The sequence below is a fragment of the Micrasema longulum genome, unplaced genomic scaffold (genome assembly GCF_059751315.1).
Source record: "Micrasema longulum isolate JH-2025_06_02 unplaced genomic scaffold, ASM5975131v1 h1tg001899l, whole genome shotgun sequence".
Lineage (NCBI taxonomy): Eukaryota > Metazoa > Arthropoda > Insecta > Trichoptera > Brachycentridae > Micrasema > Micrasema longulum.
This window is the reverse complement of record NW_028279073.1, coordinates 12,671-37,255: the sequence shown is the minus strand read 5'-3', so window position 1 is coordinate 37,255 and position 24,585 is coordinate 12,671. Positions and strand designations below refer to the sequence as shown.

Here is a 24,585-nt window from a genome sequence, read left to right as displayed (position 1 = left end):
ACTTAATTGGTCTTTTCATGTTAAAAAATTGTTGTTTTTAATACTTAGGTATTATGTATGATTGTATGTTTTCTGAATAAAATAAAATAAAATAAATGAAGGATTTATTATGAAATACGAAGCCTAGGAAGGTCCTACAACTTACAGTCAATATGCACACAAAGGTTTATGGAACGGAAGATACTTGGTGTGAGTTTTGAATAAGAAACGGAGATTAAACAGAGAACCAAGGTTGCTGATGTTATGAACCGCGTGGCAGTAAGCAGGACATATGGCTCAGCGGGGACATCAGGTGGGCGCCACGAATATGATGGGAAGATAAAGACGTCATACCTTCACCTTGACGGTATAGTTGAAGATAAATTCTCTCTAGCGATTACGAAGATACACTACCGACCCTCCACCTTCAAATTGTGGGTCGGTACATCGATATGAATCGAGGGGAAGCGTACGTCACCGCACACATATCTACGCTCTAAAATGACATAGCTTCAGTATGACGTCACAGTTGAAGATAAAAGTTTCCCGACCGACTACAAAGGTACACTACCGATACCATCAAGTTTTGATGTAAGTACATCGGTTTATACCAACGGGTCTAGAACCTGTCGATACGTTTATCTATGCATTAAAATGGTCAAAAATTTTGTTCCACCGAGCAATTTTTCCTTTAATTATGATTTATTAAAATCTTTAATCGTTTTGAGGTTGGCACTTTTTTTCTTAAAAGCCTATTAAAAATATGAGAGAGAAATAAGTAAATTTTGAAGTCGAATTAAATTCCGACATAACTGTCACTTTAATAAAACGAACGCCCAGATGTGAAAATAATGTCGCTAGGTTCTGTCCTATCAACAAATAAGAGTATCTTGGCGTTAGAAAATTACCACTCTAAAAAAAGAATTTAGTTATTATATTTTTTTCCATCTGTTTTATTATCTTTCCGAGTGTATGTATCGAGACGTTAAAGGAGCTGACTTTGTAGTCGATCGGTAGATACATACATACGATCGTTAAGCGTACCATCTAGGTGATTTCCAAAAGTCATACAAAATTCATGTTCAAGTGTGCATTTTTTGCTTGAATTGGGATTTATTGGAGTTTATAATCGCTTTGGAATAGGCAATTTTTATTACAAAAGCCTGTTTAAACTATAAATGAGAACTATTTTTAATATTAATGAGGTAAGGAACGCGGACTAATTGTTTGCGGTTATTCCATTGGCTTGTTTCGATCATACGATGTCGATATGACAAGTAGGTAGAACATACAGAAGGTAAGTAGTAAGTATACCTACCGTCTCGATATATACAGATGAAGATAATCTAGGCACAGGTGGGTGTCACGAATATTAGAAGTAAAAGGAGTGTCGGTAGGCCACTATAGAGATGGACTGGCAACATTGTGCAGATAGCTAGTGGTACCCAGATGCGGAGAGGTCAAGAGTCAAGACACAGACGAGTGGAAAGAGTTGGAAGTTGGAAGAGGCCTACATCCAACTGTGGAGCAAAGAAGGCTAGAGAAGAAGAAAATTATAAAGTCTAGGCGTTTGTGGAACTTATGGTATGGCGTTAGCTCGTTTAAGTTGTGCTTCTCAAGTTTCTCTAGTTCGTCGTTGCTACAAAAATAAATCCACTTGGTTTCATAAAGTGCATGTCAATAAACGTTAGTAGCCAAAGCGCGCGGTTCTATATGAATTAGCCATGGATAATGAAGTTAGGAATTAGCGGCTGCCCAACATCCTGTATTTTAAATGACGTCTTATTTTTTAGCCATAAATTTGTCAATTTCCTGTATTTTAATAAGAAATGTACGGGACCATACACGATAAAATAAACACAGTGTCAGATCTGCGTCTCGTGGATCCCGCTGTTTGGACGAAAACTCCCGACGAATTGTCACAAACTGTACTTATAATAGGTATAGAATTTATATACTCGCTCATTTTTGCTTTCATAATATGTAGTTATATCTGTGATATATTTTAATTGGATTTGTAACTATGTAATTTGGGTTTTATTATATTTAAATATTTTCCGAAATAAATAATATGAAAAACGTTGATTTTCCCCCTTTCTTTTCATCTCGAATGTAATATCAATTGTTTCGAATAACGTTTTAAATATTAAAGAATAAATTGACAAACACACAAGTTCGGGAGTTCAGAATTATTCATCCTCAGGTGTAAATATGCCACCCGCACCGAAAATAAATGCACCAACACGCAGCGGTCTTTCCAACAATTCTCCTTCACGTGTCGTGTCAGATCCCTCCGGCCGATGTTGACGAGGACTTGGGAGAAAGCTTTCCTGTTCTAAGCAGTGCGAAACAACTCCTTAACAGTTTTAATCCTGGTCCATTCTCGGATGTTTCGAAGCCAGGAAAACGGTTTTCTTCTAGCCTGTAATGTAACTTATTTATTACCTCTCAACACATGACTAAAATATAAAATCTTACGGAGCCAGCTTTCTAGTAATAGCTTTTCCGTGTTACCAAATCACACTTTGGATACACAGCCTAATTTTCCTCATTAAACTCAGATTTTTAGAAGACAGAATTTAGAAATTCAGAAAAAAGTTTGATTAATCACATTGTATTTCATAATTATTCTGCACCCCTGCTTTCAATATTCCTAATAGATATTTTAATCTAATCTACTTTGCCCCCTCCAGCTAACTCTATCAGTACCGAAATTAATATTTTGGTTTATTATTAGGTAATATTTTCAGCTGTGTTTTATATATATATACTGTGTATAACTGTGTTGTCAAATATATCAATAAATATTTGTACATAACCAATTACCGACTTTTTTTTGTCTACGAGTGTCGAGGCGTATCTATCTCTTTGTCAGGACATTAATTACACTCACATACAGAAATAGAAAAGATATACAATATTTGCTAACATTTATATTTCGGTTCAGTTTATATTTACACCTAATGGTGCGTAATTCTGAATACCCAAAACTTGTTTTGTTCATATTAATATTAAACTCGTGTGTGACGTAAAAATACGAAGTGCTTTATTTATATCATTTTTATATGTGGGATATCTAATTTGAATATTTTCTTACCTTTTACAAGATAGGTTTTTAGTAATGATTGAAACGGCTTTTTTATTTTTACTCTATAATTTTTTTTCTCAACTAGCCCGGTATTTTTTTATCTACTTAAAAAAAACTACATTAATTCGACTTTTTACTACCTAATAAAAATAAAACAGAATGCGACGGCCATGCTTTTTTGATTTGTGACAGGTGACAGCTGACTAAACATTTATGGTAGATGGTCATTTTTGTGATTCTGTTTGTTTGCGGTATATTTGTCATTTTACTGGAAAAATTAGATCAACAGCTAATATGATTTACCATGCATATTTTCTTCCACAGATCGATATCGCGTAAACTACCCAAAGCCATTATAATGATTTAATTAATACATTTGTGAACAATATCGATATGCAATATGGATCTATGATGCGAATGTTGAAAGATGCAGAAAACGAGGAAGACCGACAAAGACAAGACACGATCAAATCCAACAAATACTTAAAGATGGAAATGTCAAGAGTGGGAATAATCGGTGCGCGTGCATGAGAAGATGTAGGTATGTAGAGTAAACGAGGTCTGTATGCAAATACAGACATATTTAAATAGGTACCAATTAGTATATCTAGGAGTATAATATAAATAATGTTGTACCCAGTGAGGTGTTCTAATAGAAAAAAAGTGCCGTGTAAAAAAAAATCAATCAAAATTTTGGTAAAATGCTTTAATAACGAAAATAAAATTCTATGGCCAAACTACGCTTTCAATCCACCCGACGTACGGGGCGATCTTCGTATAAGCATAAGCGAAACTAGGAAGCTTGCAGCTGTTCCCCAGGGATTGTATTCCAACTAATGTGTGCATGCACTGGGCATCGTCCAAGTTACTCATTGTGAGAGGGGATCCGGAAATTTCCTGTAAAATAAAGATTTTTAACATTAAATACAAACCAAATAAAACAAACTAGAAAATAGGATAACATTTTGTGAATTGTAAATGTAAAAAAATTATCTGTATATCCATACTATCCTCAGAGTAATAATGCGTGAACCTTTAGAGAAGCCCTATCACTATGTTTCATAGATGTTGGTTAGCAACATATTGGTGGCCATTTTGTTTTGTTTGACAACATAAACATAACGGTTCGATCGGATGCTTTTGTCGCTATCCTTGGCTTTGTTTGTAAATAACTTGGATATTTACGTTATTTAATTTTTCATTTATTTTGCACCACAACAGGCCAGGAGGCCCAATTACAGTGGTGAATTACATTACAAAACAACCAGGCTTGAGAAAAATTACATTTTTAAATTTTTGTGTTCTAATTTAATTTTGTCTAAGTAAAGTTCTAATTTTGTGTTATAATAAATCAAAATCGACGAGCGTCAAAGGTATTAAAGGAGTCAGTTTTCACAGGTAATTGATTTAAAATATTTTCCCATGATTTACATTGATTTCTGGCATTTATTGTTCCGACACGTGTATTATGTTGCTTAAAAACTTTCCTTGTATCAACATATTTACTTCGTTTACTATTTTTTCTCAATTTAGGGGGTAAATTTGTGAATTAAAGCATGTTAACTGTTGATAATGACAGTTAATTACGGGCAATATGTCGGGGCCGCACTAGGCATCGGTATAAAGTTTCGGTATCGAGTAGAGGTCGATTCAAATTTTACTCGAAAATAGCAATGTTAACCTCGAAATCGCATCTAAAATGACGTGTCCACATTTCAGGCCGCTACGACTCGCCGTGTCGGAGATGTGACGGACAAACAAACAAACTCAACACAGGACTTCGGTTCCATGGAGTTGGGATTTATGTCTCAATAAATGTAACATAAATATATTGTGAATAAAATGAATGAATAAATAAAAAAAATAAACACACACATGTATTTTCAGTTTTATAAAATAAATATAGGTGAATTATAGAAAAATAGATTGGAACAACCCTGCAATGATAAATACACAGGTACATATTTAAAAGTATTTAAGTGCAATTTAATATCCATTTGGCAATTCTCGACTTGAGTATGGCCCATGTTTTGGCTGCGAACTGTAGCTAACTTAATACCTAATAGTCATAGAATGGTTTTCCTTATACGTTTGGTCAGGAGCTCTATAGCTTGGCGCATTTTTACTCTGAGATACTATCCATATCAAGGGTATTCTAAATGCGAAATTGTGTTTGTTAGTGTTTCCGACGGAGCGACCGATTGACATATTTTTTGCATGGGGATAGATAAGTGTGATGTTAAGAAGTAAACAAGATACTTATTTTTCATCCCGAATTAAAAAAAAATACAATGTGTCCACAACGAGCAAAATTATTTAGGCGGTATTGAAATTAATTCTTTAAATTTCTATAATTGACTTGCTTTGTCTATGGTTTTTTCGGTTCGCGTTTCGTTTTGGTTTTGTAGTAGGATTTTGGATTTGTGAACAGAAATACGATTCTACGTTACCATAGACTAACGGGTCATCGTATTTCTTTCAGGGCAATAGTTGGAAGACGGAGATACTTTTAATTCCAATAAAATATATCATTCCACCAGGAAAATTCTTAATGATAAACGACACAATTAATTTATAATCAATTTAATAATGGTCCCTAATACCAAGTGAGCGAAGCCGCGGTTAAAAGCTAGTACATTGCTAGTCATATAGAATTAAGAATAGCCCAAAAGAAGCGTAGAATCATATTTGAATACATCGGATTGTGTCCGAAAATTCCCCCACTATGCCCCACTTTAGCCGCGCGCATTCGTAATGTCCCCGCCTAATGTTGCACGATGGGGAAAATATAATCATAACACAAATTTAAGGTAAAAAAAGCAATATGTTAATTTCTCTAAACTTTCATTGTGCACGCGGAAACATTGATTGACACAACAGAGTAAATAAGTAAAGGGTCAGTTAATAAGAGTAATTGAATTAATGAACTTTGAACTTAAAATATAAAACAAACTTTATTTTACATAATACGAATATGTTAAATAATATTTGATGTTTTAAAGATAATGTCGGTCAAATGTCCACCACGGAGTTGTTTAATCCGAGGTCCAATTTTCATTAGTTTATCTCATTAGATGAGCAAAGTAGGGTAAAAAAAAAAATACTACCCTGGCAACACCAACGAAACGTCCATTTTGATTTCTTCGACAATGTTACAGAGGGAAAAATAATTCAATTTTTAAATAATGTATTTGCTACTTACACATTCATTTGCTAATTACACATGGAATGTGATCCCATCCTGTTTCTTTAAGATCCTAGTAGTATTTCTACACTTTAAGAGGACACAACGCGGCATAGTTGAATTCAAATCAGGAGTTGCGTACTGAGCGACATCTACAAAGAAACTAATGGGTCAAAACGTAAACCTACTCATTTATGAGTAGTTGAGTCGCCTTCTGTTTGATGCTCGTATGCGGTTTCTGGACTATTCTTAATTCTATGTTGCTACTATTATATATGTGAATTGTTAACTGTTTTTTTTAATCAAAACAAGTTCTAATTTCGTTTTTCCAGGTGCAGGGTCTTAGAATTAGAATAGTCCAGAAATCGCATACGCATCAAACTGAAGCCGACTAAACTACTCATAAAGGAGTAGTTTTACGTTTTGGCCATTAGTTACTCTATATACGTCGCTTAGTACGCAACTGCCGATTTAAATTCAACTATGCCGTGTTGTGTCGTTTTTAAGTGTCAAAATCCTGCTGGGATTCAATGGGAATAGGGTGGGATCGCATTTCATGTGTAAGTTGCGAATTCACAAGTAATATTATTTAAGAATTCGATTATTATACCGATTTTGAAATAAAACAAGATGGACAATTTGTAAGTATTGGCAGGGTAGTCGAATTTTTTACCCGGCTTTCTATTAATAAGCCTTGGTATAATATTTGACGGTATTAATTAATTTAATTACCAAATTAAAATTTAATGTTTTTTTTACATTTGCCAAATAAAGCCCCATCAGTAAAATATTTTTTGTGGCAAAACATAGCATGGCATAAAATTAACTTATATTTGTGTTATTTTTTTATTTATTTATATTTTATTTTTAATAATAACAAATAAAAATACAATATTACAACTAAATACATTTTTTTACACTAATCAAATACATAAATTTACATAACGTTTCCCATTACGTAAAAAAAAAAAAAATTCTTGTGTACATAATGGGGAATGACGTCTTACAATAGTTTATTTTATTTTAATTAATAATATTTTTAGGATAACATATAGGTACAGGGTGTTCTTAAAACCCTGTAACATCCGAAACCACGATGATCAGTATGAGCAAGACGACATATTGGCACATCAAAATAAATTAGAACGTCTAAAATCTTAAAAATAAAATATTAAAAAAAACAAATGGTTGCTTACTTCTGCAGGGGGGAGGGGGAGTCTGATACACCGTCAACCACGCGACCGCGCCCCCTTCGTTTCTTCCCTGCAGAAGTTAGCAACCATTTGTTTTTTTAAATATATATTTTTTTAAATTTTCTTCATTCTAAATATTTTTTTAATATTCTAATATGTCTCTTGCCCATACTGATCATCCTGGCTTCGGATGTGACAGGGTTTAAAGAACACCCTGTATAAATTACAAAAAAAATATAGACAATGTTTTTAACCAGTGTTACATAAAGAAGAATTGTAGATGTAACTTTTCACTTCTTTCTTAAATATATTGTATTCCTGACTGTACTTTTTATTATATTTGTTCATTTCATTAAAGAAAAATATTCCTCTGTAAGTATGATGATGTTGTGCAGTAGTTGTTTTTAATTGGATAATATATTGTTTGCGGTCTGGTCTGACTTTTGGACACAGTGCGATGTACGCAAACTTCTGGTATATTATAATTCTATGTGTAAGGCACTAAGTTATTCAGCTTCGGTCCCGTAAAAATAAAAGATCTTTGAAACACCTCTAGGCGCGCTCTGGGCATCATTAAATCAATATTTTGAGGAAGATTTTGTGTGATATACTCGTAGTATCGAATGTCTTGGTTAAGTCAAGAAATACCGCGATAGTTTTCTCTTTATTATTTATGTTTGTTACTATAAGTCTTGTTAACTCAAGTAAGTATGTTATTTCGTGTTTAAAATATGTCGAAATACATACGTGACATTTCGCCTTTTCTCCTGCATTCGGATATGCACATATTTGCGTAATATTATCCTTATATTGTGGATAAAAACGCTGGTAGTGAGGAGCCCTGACGGGACACCCGTAATATGGTGAAACTTGATATGTTATCTGGAACACAAAAAAATCGTCAAAAAACAGTACCTAAGGCTAGGTTTACAAGAGGACAATACAATAAATAGGACAATATTGTCTTGTTCCAGCTCTCCGTGAATAGCCTCGACCGCGCGGGACAGGATGCTGGGACAGGACGAAAATTCGGCCTAAAGTAATTTCAGTGAGTCGATAACAAATAATTTCGTCATAATTATTGATTTAAGCTACTCACATAATATAAACAGGAAATGGTCCGCGTGCGCTCCGACATACAGTCGCGTCAAAAAAAAATCACTGACAGTACTTTCCGGACACATCATTTATCATAATACCATGAAGAAATTTTCTGTATAAATGCAGTGTGCAGTTCAATTCAATTCATTTATTTAAATATAACATATACATTACAAACATACATTTAATATGTACATATTATAAAAAAGAAAAAAATACATAAAAGAGATTCATGCCAAAGTAGTAGGAGAATCCTGCTCCGGAAAACCCCTTCGGATACATGGAACAGATCAATATCCAGACCGATGTCGTTCAGCATAGCGGTAACTCTTCCAACAGGCATAACCATCAGCAGGTTGGTCCTGTATATCGGCATATGAAACAATCTATGCTGACGCTGTCTTAGGTAATTATCAGGAACATGCAAACCAATGCTCATCATAATCTCAGGATTATCGACAATACCGCGCAACAATCGATAAAAATGTGTAGTCAAATACACATTCCTTCTAGTCTCTAAACTGTTGTAGCCGAGCATACCCTGGAGAAACTCGGTCGGATAGAGCCAAAGATAATACCCGCACTCTCATGTAGAGATATCTCAGAAACTTCTTTTGGATTTTTTCTATCATAAGAGAATACTTCAGTTCATGTGGCCCCCAAATCATCGAGCCACTCTCGAGTCTACTTTGCACCGAGGAGTTGTAAATAGTTCTCAGTACGCGGGTATTTTCAAAAACCCTGGCAGTACGCAGAACGAATCCCAACATCTTCAATGCATTACCACTGATTGTCTCTATGTGTTCATGAAATGTCAGGGTACTCACAAATCTAACGCCCAGATCCTTAACATTCGATGTTCGTATCAGATTCTGGTCATTCATTTTGTAGCGAAAAAATAGAGTTTTTGGGCCCTAGTGAAAGACGTGACCGAACACTTGGAAACATTAAACCTAAGTTTGTTACGCCTTCCCCATTCACATATATTAGATATATCCGCTTGGAGAAGACGAAAATCATCCAAGTTAAAAATGTCTACATTATTACTGAGTCCATTATAATTTTCTCTGCATCTCCAAACTAACGCAGTACTCCTTTCTTGATTTTATCCATAGTACTTATCTCAGCCTTACAAAATGCACAGCCCTCGACATTTACTGTACATAATTTTACCACACTGAGAGGTCGCATTTCGACAGCATTCAGCCTTAAAATATTGCTTGGTAAAATACCTTCAAGATGTCAAAACCTAAACTGGAGTGTCGGGGACCTGATAACAGTTTCCCGGGGGGAGGTAACTCTTCTTCGTTATTTGTGTGTAGGCAGGCAGGTACCGCTTGGTATGAAAAGGTCACCCTGATAGTCAAAAGTAGGTCATCAATTATCAAAAGAAATGGAAAAATACAGGTAGGTATAGTGTATAAAACAGTGCAATCCGGATATTAGAACCGCGGATAATGTTATCAATTGGTTATTGGTTCTTAATGCAACTATAACAGTATTGCACATTAAATCGGGAGCGTCATTCTGCAGTACATTCACATCGTTCATACAATGAAGAAATGAACTACAAAGGAACGTGGTCTATAAAGAGACCACAGGACGCAGTCAACGTCAGTCAGCCCAACGAGCTCAGTCAGTCAGTCCAGTTCAATCTGTCACACAGATCCAGCATGTAGTTCAAGCGCGGTCTCTTCAACCCATCATCGCCACTACGCTCGCGCCTTGTCTACAAAAATTTGAACCAACTCAAAATATTGTTGACAACAATTTGTTAATCTTAATGACTCCCGAGGGGGTGAAATCCAGTATTTTGTCTACGAACATTTGGACAAACTCAAATATTGTTATCAACAATATTTTGAGTTGGTCCAAATTTTTGTAGACAAGGCGGGAGCGTAGCGGCGATGATGGGTTGAAGAGACTGCGCTTGAACTACATGCTGGATCTGTGTGACTGATTGAACTGGACTGACGACTGACTGAGCTTGTTGGCTGACTGACGTTGACTGCGTCCTGTGGTCTCATAAGCCCTGTAGATGCCTAGACTTCTATATTACCTTCTCTAAAATGTTCTTCATCTTTGTTGTAATATGTTAATATAAACAGCTCCCCGGGGAGTTGAATCCAGTCCTTGTCTACAAATTTTGGACAAACTCAAAATATTGTTGTATGTGTAACTGTTTAACGTTACAATGCCACGCAAAAGTGTGAATAGTCATGACAACTTTTGTTATGTGTGTGGTGAAGTCTGAAGAACCAGTTTTAGAAGCTGAAGATTTAAAAAATATGAGGTTAGAATCGGGATGATTTATGAAACACATACTTACTCCCTGTCAAGTTGCAGAAGCTGAAGATCGTTATAAAATGTTACGAGTCTTGAATCGGGATGATTTACTGATTTGACTATGCTGAAAATATTTCCAGGCGCCCTCAGGCTGTTTATATCACTCCCACCAATTCTCGCATGAGTTGGACTTCTGAAACATGATGTAAAAAGAAAATAACAATAGATTATTTATTTATTCATAATTTTGTTCATTAACGCCCAAAAGGCATTTACAAAAAATAAAAATGAAATACATGCTAACATACTAAATAATAAACACAGAATATACAGAAAAAATATGTTAAATTAGTTTAAAAAAATATAATAAAAAGTTTTACAAAGTAAAAAATAAAACAATAATAACAAAGGTATGCAAGAAAAAACAGTAAGCATATAAACAAAAAATGCAAAGATATAAGTTTATGAAATAAATTCTGTAAAGCAAACAATAAATAAAGTGTTACGGTGAGCAAGAAAGACATTTTTAAGTTAAATTAATAAACAAGCAAGCATATATTATCACGAGAAAATAAGAAATAAAAATATGTATCTATGAAATGCGTATTTGCCAATACTACAATGCAATTTGATATAATAGTAAAAAATAAAAAAACAAGTATATGGTAATTAAAATTAACAAGTAAGTATTTTTTTAATTTATGGAATTGAATTGTCAATAATAGTTTGACGAGCAGCTACAAATAAACTTGATATTGTGGACTTATAAGATAGTAAAGAATTGGACACACTGTCTGCAGCCGTTCCATAAATATATATAACAATCAACAGAGAAGGCAACGGGAAACCACTCTGGTCATCTTTTCCCAGGAATCACTATGGCGAGTATATCCAATAAGCGGTTGTCCTGGCTGCGGAATACAAGAGTCGCGCAGGACCGAGATGCTTTCGCTGTAGTGATCGCTAACGTCGGGGGACCTGACAAGGCACCGCAGGAAGAAGATATAACAATCAAATATGTCAATTAAAGCTAGACTGGCAGGGCAGAACAGAGTTTTAGTCCCAAACATGGAACAGGCAGAGGAAGGATGAAAGCTGAGTGAACGCGGTTGAAATGCGATCTCTTGAGAATGTGTAGGAAATCAATGTATGACAGGGTTACGAATGATAAAATCAGGCGAGAGTGTAAATCTGAGTCAAGTGTAAATGATAAGATTAAGGTGGTTTTGTCACGTAGAATGATTTTTTAAATTTTTTTATGTGAGTTGCATTATTCTTTTACCTTGCTTGTAATGTACAAGGTTTATATTTACTTCAAAGCGATAGTTATTTATTTGTTTACTTAAAAAAAATTATATTAAATTTACTTCAATGAAAAACTTTATTTAGTTAGTTTATGTAAGGATCGGTGGGATGTTTCGGCTGTGACCTGTTTCAGGAGCTTCTCCGCATTTACTCTAGTGACGAGGAAACCACAGAAAACTCGTCAGGAGAAGGCGGACCGTTGCAATTCGTCAACAGATCTTCCGATCCACTTGAAGAGTGTTCGGCATTTGGTGTCCCGCTATCATTGATACCTTTTATTGCCTTTACTATATCTGTCATGTATAATGTTACCTCTCTTGACAAGCCTTATGACTAATTACTACATGAACATCATGTAAATTACGTAGAATGAATGGCAAAGCAAGTATACATGGCGAAAATAAAAGGTAACGTGAGACGAGGACGACCAAGGAAGACGTGGCGTGATCAGATACACCAAAATCTTAAGTCTGGTCATGTCAAAAGCAGACAGAATTGAAGGGCATGTAGACGTGTGTGGCGGTCCATTCTCTCTGCCTACCCCTACGGGGAAATGGCGTGATGGTAGTAGTCGTAGTAGCCAGTGACAGTCATAAGCCCTGTAAATGCCTAGACTTCCATATTCCCTTCTCAAAAATGTTTCCCTCTCTGTTGTTACAAATTTAAGCCATTGATTCCGTTTGCCTTCAAAATGGTGTTGCTACTCACTTATAATATTTAATGTAAAATGGTTCCAATTTCCACGGCTAGGTTGAAACAGTATTGTTCTGTATTCATTCATTGTATTTTTATTTAATTACAGTTGATTAAGTTGGAAATAAAACTTTAGACAAAATATGTACCCAAGTTATTTTTTTTATTTATAAATTTATTGCAAAAAAATAATAAACATACTCAATAACAGGGAAACTATATAAAACCAATTAAAGTAAAATGAAAACAGAGTGTTCTCTGTTTATGATAGTCTCCATCTAACATGGCACAGCCTGTTCTAAGATGGAGGTTTTCTATCTTTAGAGCATAAGTAGTCCTATACTAATAAAACAATAACATAAAAAAGAAAAACTAAAACTACTCAATTATAAATACCTAGCTAATCAAATGTAAGAAATTAAAAATCATTATTATACAAATATAAAGTATATACAAGTGCCAAGAATACATGTTACTTAAACATAAATAATATAGTATAATATATAATAAAACAAATATAAAGCAATGAAATACATAAAAATATAAATAATATGTGTACCAATTATATAAGTACTACGTTTATTGATTTACATATATTTTTCAAAAAAATCTCTCGCTACACTATTTATATGTGCAGTTATTTTTATTTTAAAATTTGTTTTATATACCAGAAGGATATACCATTTCATTTTCTCTGCCGATGGCTACTTTCACTTTTATTTTAATTTTATATTTTATTGAAAATGATAAAAATAAGTATTTTTATAAGTATTCTTTACACTAGCGAACTTCACTCAACAACCTTCTGAAGAAACAGTTAGATACCACTTTTTCCGCATTATCTGACTATTTGCGAGCTAAAATTACCACTATTTACATTTAAAAAAATATTAATTTGAACAAGTGCACACTTACAAGTATGAATGAGGAATGAATTTGTGTATCTGGGAAGTGTGTTTACGAGGGATGGAATGACTCAGAAATATATTGAAAGAAGGGTGAGTGCCGGGAACAGAGTGAACGGTGCACATAAATCAACCTTGGCTCATGTCAACCATATTGGGCATCGGACCCGAGGCCTCTTGCATGGTACGCAAACGCACTGACCAACACACCTCGAGAGGAACATGTTGTTGTAACATGTATTTTTCAAAAATCTTTGCATCATTGGGTGTAGAAAATGAGACAGTGAATAATGTTAGAGACGAACCCCATAACAGTTCCTTGACAGTGCCAAGTTGATATGACCCATCGCTCACTAATCAAAGTACCAGAGCACTTCCATTGGACACTGGGCTGGTAACCAAATCCTAAATGTACCTGGAAAACAAAGTTTTATTTTAATAAATTCATGGACTATGTCCATTTGGAGCACCATTATGGAAAGAAGTGCAGTGGTTTTCAAAAAAATATTTATATTACTCGTTTCTCTACTGCGGAAGTTAGCAACCATTTGTTTTTTATAATAGTTTATTTTTTAAAATTTTATTCGTTTTAAAAATGTATTTCAATGTGCCAATATGTCTTCTTGCTCATACTGATCATCGTGGTTTCGGATGTGACAGGGTTTAAAGAACACCTGTATATATCAAAATGAATTGCCGTGTTGTGTCTCGCAAAAACTCGAAAATGGCTTGACAGATTTACATGCGGTTTTTTGCAAAACTTTCTAATTCACGTAGGTACTAAAGGTTTACAAATAATAACATCTTCACCTTCAACTAGGCACTCGCACTCCGAGTATAAACACATGTCGGGATATGATTACAACACCAGGTTTACTAGTATGGAAGGGCTAGCTGTTCCTAGATATTGCAATAAATATGGCAAAAGGACACTGCAATACAGTATACCTAAAATATTTAACATGTTACCAAACAATATTAAAAATGCTGAGTTAAATACAGGAGTGAGACGTTTGCTCAAATTATGGTTATTAGAAAAAAGTTTTTTGAATTAGTGATAGTTTTTAATTTTCCTTAATGTAATTGTTTTTCAAGTAAAATTATTGTTAATGTAGGTTAAGTGTAAATATTCGATGTTATTTATAAGAACCTGCTGACGAGTTGTATGTACTCATATGCAACTCAGCAGGACTTTAATTTAAGACTATTTTGTAAATATTTTTGAAAAATAAATAAAAAAAACACACTTAATAGTAGAAAAAAAGTTAGAAGCATATACCATGTGTTTTCATCGATTTTCCAGGGTTGCATTCGACTGAAATGCATATTCCAAAAAAATTTGAGAATGTTATTTTTTTGTAAATTAAAAGTTTGTATTTTAACGTTTACAAATATAGATCCCAATATTTGGGCACCTATCGTACATCGTTTTACTGCACATTTGCCTGAGAGATAGCATTTCGACAGCATTCAGCTTTGTTGCATTATTGTTTTTCCAATTTCATACTTCCCTCACACACATAAGAGTCGGCAGCAGAACTCCATTGTGAACTGCTAATTTTGCCTCCTGCGACAAACACTTTTTTGTCAAGTTGATTTAAGTGCACATATTTATAATAAAAACATCTTACCAAATAAGGGAAATCGTTCGGTTTACCATTTGGTCCACTGCTTATTTCGGTACCGCAAGAACTGGCTCTGTACTCTGAGCATTCTATAAAGAAAAGTAAACGCATCATTAAATCAATATTTCATGTTTATTACATGTTCGCACAGATCTGTTGATGAATGTGGACTGGTTCAATGTTTTTCGCATTAAGGAAACGAATTACAGACCTTATCTCGCAAGCAGCGGGATTTTATAATTTATTTGGCATTTCAAACAAGCACCACGAAGCATACACAACAGTCAGCTAACTCATAATGGCATCAACTCCTTGCCCTGTGATTTGAAAAAATACAAACGTAACTTATTTTATTTTTGCCTTATAATTGTTTGCAACTACGAGTACATACGTAGGTACTAACTATGCACAAGACTCTCTGATTCCGAGTTTACATTCCTTAGCCAACAAATTTACTTGTGATATAGACATTTTTAATACGACAATTATTCATTTTAAAACGTTCCTAAATGCATTGTTTAAAGCTAATTATTTAAGTCGCAATAAAACTTTCTTTTTCATGCAATTTTTTCTTTGTTTTTGATGTGTATTCTTAGAGTATATACATCTGTAGAGGGATAACAAAACATTTCACCAATCCAATGCATTTTGCCTGTTATAGCGGACTCATTTTTTACAATATGTTCTAAATGAGAGAAAGGGAGACAAAAAAAATCTGTGGGTAGGGTCCTCATTTTTTGTTTTGTAGTCGATTTTAGAATTTGTACGATGCTCATTTTTTACGTAGGTATGCGGGCAGTATTGCTTCGAACTGTCAAACGCTCTGTCGGTATTTTGATGATTGTTTGACGTATTTAGTGCTAATTACATCAAAACTCACTATGCCGACTTGTGCCATGAAAGGATGTTCAAATAGAACTGGAAAATGGAGAAAACGCTTCAGTTATCACAGGTATTTATGAAATATTATAAATTTTCACATCAATACGTTTTTTGGTAGTTTTCAACATTATTCAATATTTTTTTACTATCATTTGAGCAATTATTATAGCATTTGTTTCTATGTAATTCAAATACCTTATACATTGGATTTATGTCATTTAAATCATTTTTTTCAATCGTTTAAATCCAAATATTTCTTTAAAGGTTCAAGACATGCAAACTCGACGACTTTTTACCGAGTCAACCAACATCTTGAAATAATTCTTTCTTTTTTTATCTCATTGAAAGAATGTGAAATTGTCGTTTATTGAATGTAACTAAAAGAGATGACAATACATCTGCGCCAATTTTGAATGGTATTTTTATGACCACGTTTTTGGGCCGTTCTTATAATTTAGACTGCCTGGGCTGTGCATTACCTTAAAATATTACTATTCACTTAAATGTTATTTATTAGTGTAATCATTTTATCTTTAAATTTATAAGCATAATATAGTTAATGGCCACTTTACACACTGTGTAACATTCACCATTCTTCCCATATTTAAACATCTATATTCCTTCAATTCTTTCATCTGTTGATGTTTGTGAAGTTAAAGAGCTGAAACCTTTATTTATGCGGGTGAGATTCATCTAATTGAATTATTTCACCTACTTACTAGGCAACGCCTGAAAATGTTATTTTTTCAATTTCTATACTTCTTCATGGCCCAGGTGGATTTATCAACAATATCAACTAGTATGCAGGTGAAATAATTCAATTAGATGAATCTCACCCGCATAAATAAAGGTTTCAGCTCTTTAACTTCACAAACATCAACAGATGAAAGAATCGAAGGAATATAGATGTTCAAATATGGGCAGAATGGTGAATGTTACACAGTGTGTAAAGTGGTCACTCAAACCAGCCATTGACATGTCATAAGCCCTGTAGATGCCTAGACTTCTATAATACCTTCTCTTAAATGTTCTTCATCTCTGTTGTAATATGTTAATATAAACAGCTCCCCAGGGAGTTGAATCCAGTCTTTGTCTACAAAAATTTAGAAAACTCAAAATATTGTTATAAACATATATTTTTTTCTTCTTTTTCATTATGCAAAGTTTATTTATTTGACACTTTATATACATATACAATAAATATACATATAAGAGCGGGCATATTGCCTTAAGGCAATTTCTTCCTACCTACCCAAACCATTCAGTTTGAGAAAATTCTAAATACATGGACATATTGAATCCTACAATTTTATACAAAAATTAAAATCAAAGATTAACAAAAAAAAATTAACACTATACTATACAAAGTTTTACTTTTTACATGTATAAAAAAAGTGTTGTTTATTTTAAAAATTATTACTTACTATGTTTGTACTTACCAGTACAATTTATGTAAATGCCCCTTGGGCGTATTGTAAAAATAAATCAATAATCATAATACAGTTCCACCAAGAAACGACAGTAGAAAAAAACAACTTTTAAGTTTAATTACGTTTAAAAATAGCTTACTGTTTTGTGCTATCTGGCCTATATTGCTTGTTGGGGACTTCGCCTCTGTGGCTGTCCATTCTGTGGTTGTCGGAAGCTCCGGTAGTTGAGGAGACAAGCAACAGACGACTGGTACTGTGCCGATCATGGAACAAACCTTAGAAATACATAATGATTAACACAATACAAAAAAATGCATACATATTGTGACGAAATTATTTTAAGCAGGCACTTCGCCACACAGGTTGTTTGTACTTGCAACTAATGGTGGGAATAATCGAAATATTCGATTATTAAAAAGATCGAGACATTTCGAAATGCTCACAACTAATCGAGTTCACTCGTACTAATCGGAAAAATAATCGAGATATCTCGAGTGAATTCATTCGAAATGGTTTTCCGAGACAATCGAGATATGAATTCGGACTTGAGATTTCGAGACAATCGAAATATGATTTCGAACTTGAGATTTCGAGACAATCGAGATATGAATTCGGACTTGACATTTCGAGACAGTCGAAATATGATTTCGGACTTGAGATTTCGAGACAATCGAGATATGAATTCGGACTTGAGATTTCGAGACAATCGAAATATGATTTCGGACTTGAGATTTCGAGACAATCAAGATATGAATTCAGACTTGACATTTCGAGACAGTCGAAATATGATTTCGGACTTGAGATTTCGAGACAATCGAGATATGAATTCGGACTTGAGATTTCGAGACAATCGAAATATGATTTCGGACTTGAGATTTCGAGACAATCGAGATATGAATTCGGACTTGACATTTCGAGACAGTCGAAATATGATTTCGGACTTGAGATTTCGAGACAATCGAGATATGAATTCTGACATGACATTTCAAAAGCAATGATAATTAATTTTAATGATTTTTTGGAAGTGCAAAATATCATTCGTGTTCAACCAAATTCAAGTTAAATTTTTAAAAAAAAATTTGTGTGAAAACACCCTTATAAATAAATATTTCAAATTAACCATGTCGGGAATCGAACCCGAGACCTCTTGCATGGTAGGCAAACGCGCTGACCATGACACCACGAGGCCGACATATAACTATCACAACGTTATATTAATGGTTGATTTCGGCGAACTTTCTTTCATACATTTTCAAGAAATTTACAATTTATTGTTATTATTTTTACCGTGCGTAGTAAAACATGTTTTATATCAAATTTTCCGTGGGGCTGAACTTCCGCATTATTATTGTTATTACATATGTATTTTTTACCCCCCCTCCCCCCACCCAACAGTCAGCAATGTTTTTTTTTTTGGCCGTTTTCTTACATTTCACGGTTAAAAAAATCGATTGATTCGATGTTTGAATTCGATTATTTGCATGTCTCGAATGCTTGTATTTCGATTATCTAAATATTCCGATTATACCCAGCCAATTTTTCAAGACCTTTGAAGATCTATTGTGACGAGTCTCCGCGAATTAGTTCTAGCCCTCCAAGACCAGGTTTTAAAGAGCCAGGTTACTGTGTGGAGGCGAGAGTTCGCCTTGTACTAAATCTTCCCCTCTTAGCCCAGATCCATAAAGCATCGTGCTATTAGGTAGGTGGCAAGCACTTTAATATCCTCATAGTTCTCAGGTTTAACCAGTGGTCGCTGCAGAGCGGTTTCTTTTGTGATATAAAGCATCGCATTCACATAGAATGTGATACAGTGAAAGCGCCCACTCCTTTGCCGAAACTGTTCACAAAGACTATAGTCCTTAAAATATAGCTTGATTAGATTGACAGTTGTCAGCAAAAGTGACGACATAACTTTGTAGTAACGTCTAAGGAGTCATTTATGTTGACACACGAAAAATCATTCGTATCTGGCATGTTAATTTATTTTAATGCAATGCTTCACATATAAATCAACATAATTATACAAAATCAGCTTTAAAACAAAAAAAACTTAAATAAATCTAATTATTAATGACGTACTTACAAGGTAACATCATTTTACAAAAATGTTAGAGATGAGACAAATCGATCGGATAAAAAAGAATTCATTTGTTGTTTACGAAAAAAAGTATTGAATGCTCAGAATAATAATGCGTAACCTAGAGAGGAGCCCAAACGTAGGAAAACCATTCTGACTATTAGGTATTAAGTTAGCTACAGTTCGCATCTAAACAATGAGCCATACTCAGGTCCAAAATTGCCAAATGGATATTAATTTGCATTGTAATTACTTTTAAATATGTACCTGTGTATTTATCATTGTAGGGTTATTCCAATTTATTTTTCTATAACTCGCCTATTTTTATTTTACAAAACTGAAAATACATGTTTTTGTTTATTTTTAAATTTATTTATTAATTTTATTCACAATGTCATATTAATTAAGACATAAATGCCAACTCCATTGAACCAAAGTCCTGTGTTGAGTTTGTTTGTTTGTCCGCCATATCTCCGAAACGCCAAGTCGTGGCGGCCTGAAATTTGGACACGTCATTTTAAATGCTATTTCAAGGTTAACGTTACTATTTCCGAGTAAAATTTAATTTTAATCGACCTCTAACTCGATTAAAACTCAAACTTTATATGGATGCCTAGTGCTGCCCTGACATATTGCTCATAACCAACTGTCATTATCAACAGTAAACATACTTTAATTCACAAATGTATCCCCTGAATTGAAAAAAAAAGTATCTGAAGTAAATATGTTGATATAAGGAAAGTTTTTAAGCAACACAATACACGTTTCGGGACAGCCAAAAACCATTGTAAATCATGGGAAAAATATTCGGAATCAATTACCTGTGAAAACTGACTCCTTTAGCACCTTTGACGCTCCTACTGCTGCAACCAAACAGACTGCAATTCACCATAGTCGATTTTTATTTATTATAACGTAAATATTCAAGTTATTTACAAACAAAGCCAAGCACAGCTACAAAAGCATCCGATCGAACCGTTATGTTTATGTTGTCAAATAAAACAAAATGGCAACCAATTGGTTACTAACCAACAAACCAACATCGCTTGCGTTCTATGAAACGTAGTGATAGGGCTTCTCTCTAGGTTAGGCATTATTACTCTGAGGTTTACTGTCTCTTTTTTTAGTAAATAATTGTCTTAAACACGCCATAATAGGCTTACTTTTGCATTTTTATATCAATTTTCAGAAACAGAGTTTCATGTTTGCATGAAAAACCTAATAAAATCAATTTGATCGGTACATGATCAGTAATAAGTCATTTCCATCACTAGTGGCATTAGTTTGGCAGCTGTCCTTTTAATCACGCTTTATTTTAAAGACTCTAGTGTTTCTCTTCAGTTTCGCATATTCGCTATCAATTTTTCAAAACTAATAATAAAATCATTACCTGGGGTATAATGCCCTCCTTCGCTGCTTGTATAGCGGCTTGACAGTTTTTTATATGGGTACATGTGCCTTGTTGCGCTGTTCCATTGATGGAACATATATTACCTGTAAGGAAAATTCATTATAATATGTGAAAAACAATACAAACCATTACGCTGTTTTCCCGTAAGAAAAATAATGCGTGTTAGCATTTATAGAGGCGCTATATCTCTGTATTTATTTATTTATTCATTTCAAGTAACTTTTGTTCACTAACCTGTTATTCTGTTGAGCAATCCCCAAATCGCCGTATGAAAAATTCACTTTTGAGAAAAAAGCAAAAAACTTGATAACACTTTGTATCCCGGAGCCGTGTAAACACGTGATTATATAACCACGCGTTGTGTCCCGGTTCCGTGTTTTCACGTGGTTTACCGGCTGTCCAAAAATGTGCACTTTATTGACATCTACTGACTTTTATAAGTACTTTTTCGCTACCTACCTCAAGGTAGTTTACCAACAGTAAACTACATTTTCACAAAAAATGGCGCTATTTAAATTATCCAACCATAGCAATACGTGAAAACTGGGACACAACGCGTGGTTATAATAATCACGTGTTTACACGGCTTCTGGATACAAAGCACAAAAAAGGGAGTGAGACACTGTATGTATATGTGCAAACATTGCAACGTGGCTCTCCATAAAGGCCAATGTTGGCAAAACCATCATACAAAAATGACTTATTGTGTTGTTTCAAATAAGTATGAGAAGTTTCAATTGATTTAACCCAGTATTTTCATAATTATGACACTTTTAAGGAACCCTTCACAAAGCATGATATTTCACAAAAATGGGCCGGGCACAGGGTAAATTCTGTGTGTATTCGGCCGGTGCTCTAATTGTTAATTTTAATAATTTAACAATGATTTCTTAGTGAGGCTCAGCCTCACTTGCTTCATATGCTCCTTCGTCCCTGCTTCCCCAACAATACAGTCCACCATTTAAATTATCCTCCTCCTTGGACGAGGGATTCTTTACACCTCGTCCATTCCTTAACACTCTAATGGAAAATGGAAATCAAGCTGGGGTAAAAAGGGGTTCGAACCTCAGATCTCTGATCCCTTAGTCCGTCACACGCTACGGGACTGCAACCCGATTCATTACTTAATATACAGGTAAACGTCGTTTTACGTTGGGGTTCCATTCCGAGAGACACCGGCTTAAAATGAACACAAATATAATGGAAGATATAAGATTAGGTTTCCTGTAAAATTCTAAGAACAATCTCACATGTTTATTTAATACATATCCCATATGTATTCCAAATAAATTATAAATGTATTTAATAAATACAGTTTTAATTCTTTAAAAATAAATTATTATCTATTGATATAAAATAACGATGTATTATTAATTATTCATTTATTAACTCACCAGTTCGTCGGTACTAAATTAAATTCTCACACTTTTTTGAAAAAAGCGTCCAATTTTATTTGCTTTGATTGTTGCTTCCTTTCTTGCAGAATCATAGCATAAACCACAAATATTTTGATATTCTTTCAATTTTAATAATAATAAAATAAAAAATATTTATTTATTTTATTAGGTAAACAAACAGTATGTACAAATATATTGCCAATTTCTTTGTATATTAGTTTAAGAAACTCATGCACACACCAATAAAATTGTTTACACTTAATACAATAATTTAAATTATGTTCAATATAATAAATGTAAAAGAAACGAAATTAAAAAATATCTGCTTCTCTCCAAATTTCTATAATTTTTGACCTAAATTTACATACATTGTCACAAAAGATATCAGCCTCGGTAAATATATTGTTATATTGGTCGCATATTTTAGGTATTGTAGATTGTTTAAAAAATATAACCATACCTTTTTATTTTTTAAAAAACAAAATGAAAACTCACTCGGAAATAATTTCACACACACAATAGGCTGCTCGCGTACACGGTTACAGAATAAAACAACTTGTAAAAGTGTGTCTGCTATTAGAATCGCGGCGCCTACTGTCGTCTGGTGTCGGCCGAACCGGGGAATCCCACGCCGGCACAAACCGGCGTAATTTTAATCGGCGTAAATCGATCCGGCGCAAAACGACGTTTACCTGTACTGTGAATTGATATAAAATTATTAAAATCCTTCAAATTCACAGATGATACTGCCTTTGTTGACTGCCCAGATGATACTTGCCATTCAAATTTAATGATTAAAATACAGGTGCATATCATTTCTTGCCTTCATTCAAATCTGTGGGATTAAAATTGTTGGATGTTAGTTGCAGTTCCTACCCCAGTTAGAGATTGACAGAGAAGACACGAGGTTGATGTTTAATGCGTATTTATTACATGGCGAATAAGATACAGCACTTGGTTGTGTAGCGCGAGCGTAGCGGCGATGATGGGATGAAGAGACTGTACTTGAACTACATGCTGGAACTGTGTGATGTCATCGAGCTGGTCTGACGTGAACTGAACTGACTGATGTTGGCTGCGTCCTGTAGTCTCTTTTTAGACCATATTCCTTTGTAGTTCATTTCTTCATGGTAGGGACGATGTGAATGTACTGCAGGGCGACGATCCCGTCTTTATGTGCAATATTCCTAGAGTTGTAATATAAATTGTATTGGGTTCGATAGAAAATGATGACATTGCATCGTCGGTCATTGGTCTACTTCAGGTGAACTAATTTAACACGTGTGTGTCACCGACTATGGACTATGGACCCTACAAATCCAAATATGGACTCGTTCAATGAAGCGTTAGACTGTTCAGATAACCTTCCGTATAGCGTCAATTATCCAGATACACTGCGTTGGGCGTACCAATGCACCGCCCTATGCACCAATGGAAACATAAATGATTAGGATGATGAAACATCTACATACCTTCTTTAAGGCAGCTCACTGCTAAAATCCCCAAAAGCAGAAGTGTTAATCCCAACATATTGGAAAACTTGTCACACCATTTTCATCGACCGAATTTGTAATAATTCTTTTTCAAACAAGAATTAGTTCATTTTACGTTATCTGGTTATATGATAAACAATATTTTTCTGTGTGACATTTCAAATGTTCCAAATAACTTTTTGGGGTTATACTTATCTCGGGGTTAAGAGGAAACGCGGTCTGACTTTTCTTCACACAAATGTGTTTCAGTATTTTCTCACTGGGTACTAAAACAGTGATTTTTTAAACACTACATATATTAACCATTGGTGTGTGTCTATGTATTTATTTATATATACGCCCAATGGGCATTTTTTAGGACATATTTATACATAGAAAATTATTATAAAGGATAGTAGAAAGACACAATGGTATATAGTAAACTTGGTGGGAGTGGAAGCGAGAGAGGTGTTTATAATTGAATTTGATTCAGTGATCGTTTGAAGAAAGACAACTTGTTATCAAAGAAATCAAGACTGGCATGTGTGTTGGCAGAC

General features: G+C 34.2%; 1 protein-coding gene and 1 long non-coding RNA gene across 3 annotated transcripts; one reads left to right on the top strand and one right to left on the bottom strand.

Annotated features, from left to right (window-relative positions):
• Positions 1-3,222: 3,222 nt before the first annotated feature.
• On the top strand, positions 3,223-9,939 carry LOC148273599 (uncharacterized). Of its 2 annotated transcripts, XR_015824532.1 has the most exons (3): positions 3,223-3,283; positions 3,392-3,608; positions 8,419-9,939. It is a non-coding gene; the product is annotated as an uncharacterized LOC148273599 (long non-coding RNA). The 2 variants fall into 2 exon arrangements; XR_015824533.1 differs by lacking the exons at positions 3,223-3,283; positions 8,419-9,939 and adding an exon at positions 4,787-4,939.
• Positions 3,759-24,181, bottom strand: LOC148273598 (trypsin-5-like). The gene is made up of 9 exons (XM_088238447.1): positions 24,029-24,181; positions 21,139-21,242; positions 17,811-17,946; positions 15,366-15,448; positions 14,040-14,149; positions 10,875-11,024; positions 9,778-9,901; positions 8,192-8,326; positions 3,759-3,964 (listed from the first exon to the last, which is right to left on the bottom strand). The coding sequence occupies exons 1-9, from the start codon at positions 24,084-24,086 to the stop codon at positions 3,794-3,796; spliced, it is 1,071 nt and encodes a 356-aa protein (XP_088094573.1). The 5' UTR covers positions 24,087-24,181; the 3' UTR covers positions 3,759-3,793.
• Positions 24,182-24,585: the final 404 nt, after the last annotated feature.

Coding starts and splice junctions, on each gene's coding strand:
- LOC148273598 (XM_088238447.1), bottom strand. CDS start 24,086: ATGTTGGGATTAACACTTCTGCTTTTGGGGATTTTAGCAGTGAGCTGC. Junction 15,449..17,810: donor AGGCCAGATAGCACAAAACA/GTAAGCTATTTT, acceptor TTTTCTTTATAG/AATGCTCAGAGTACAGAGCC. Junction 14,150..15,365: donor CGAACGATTTCCCTTATTTG/GTAAGATGTTTT, acceptor TTTGTTTTCCAG/GTACATTTAGGATTTGGTTA.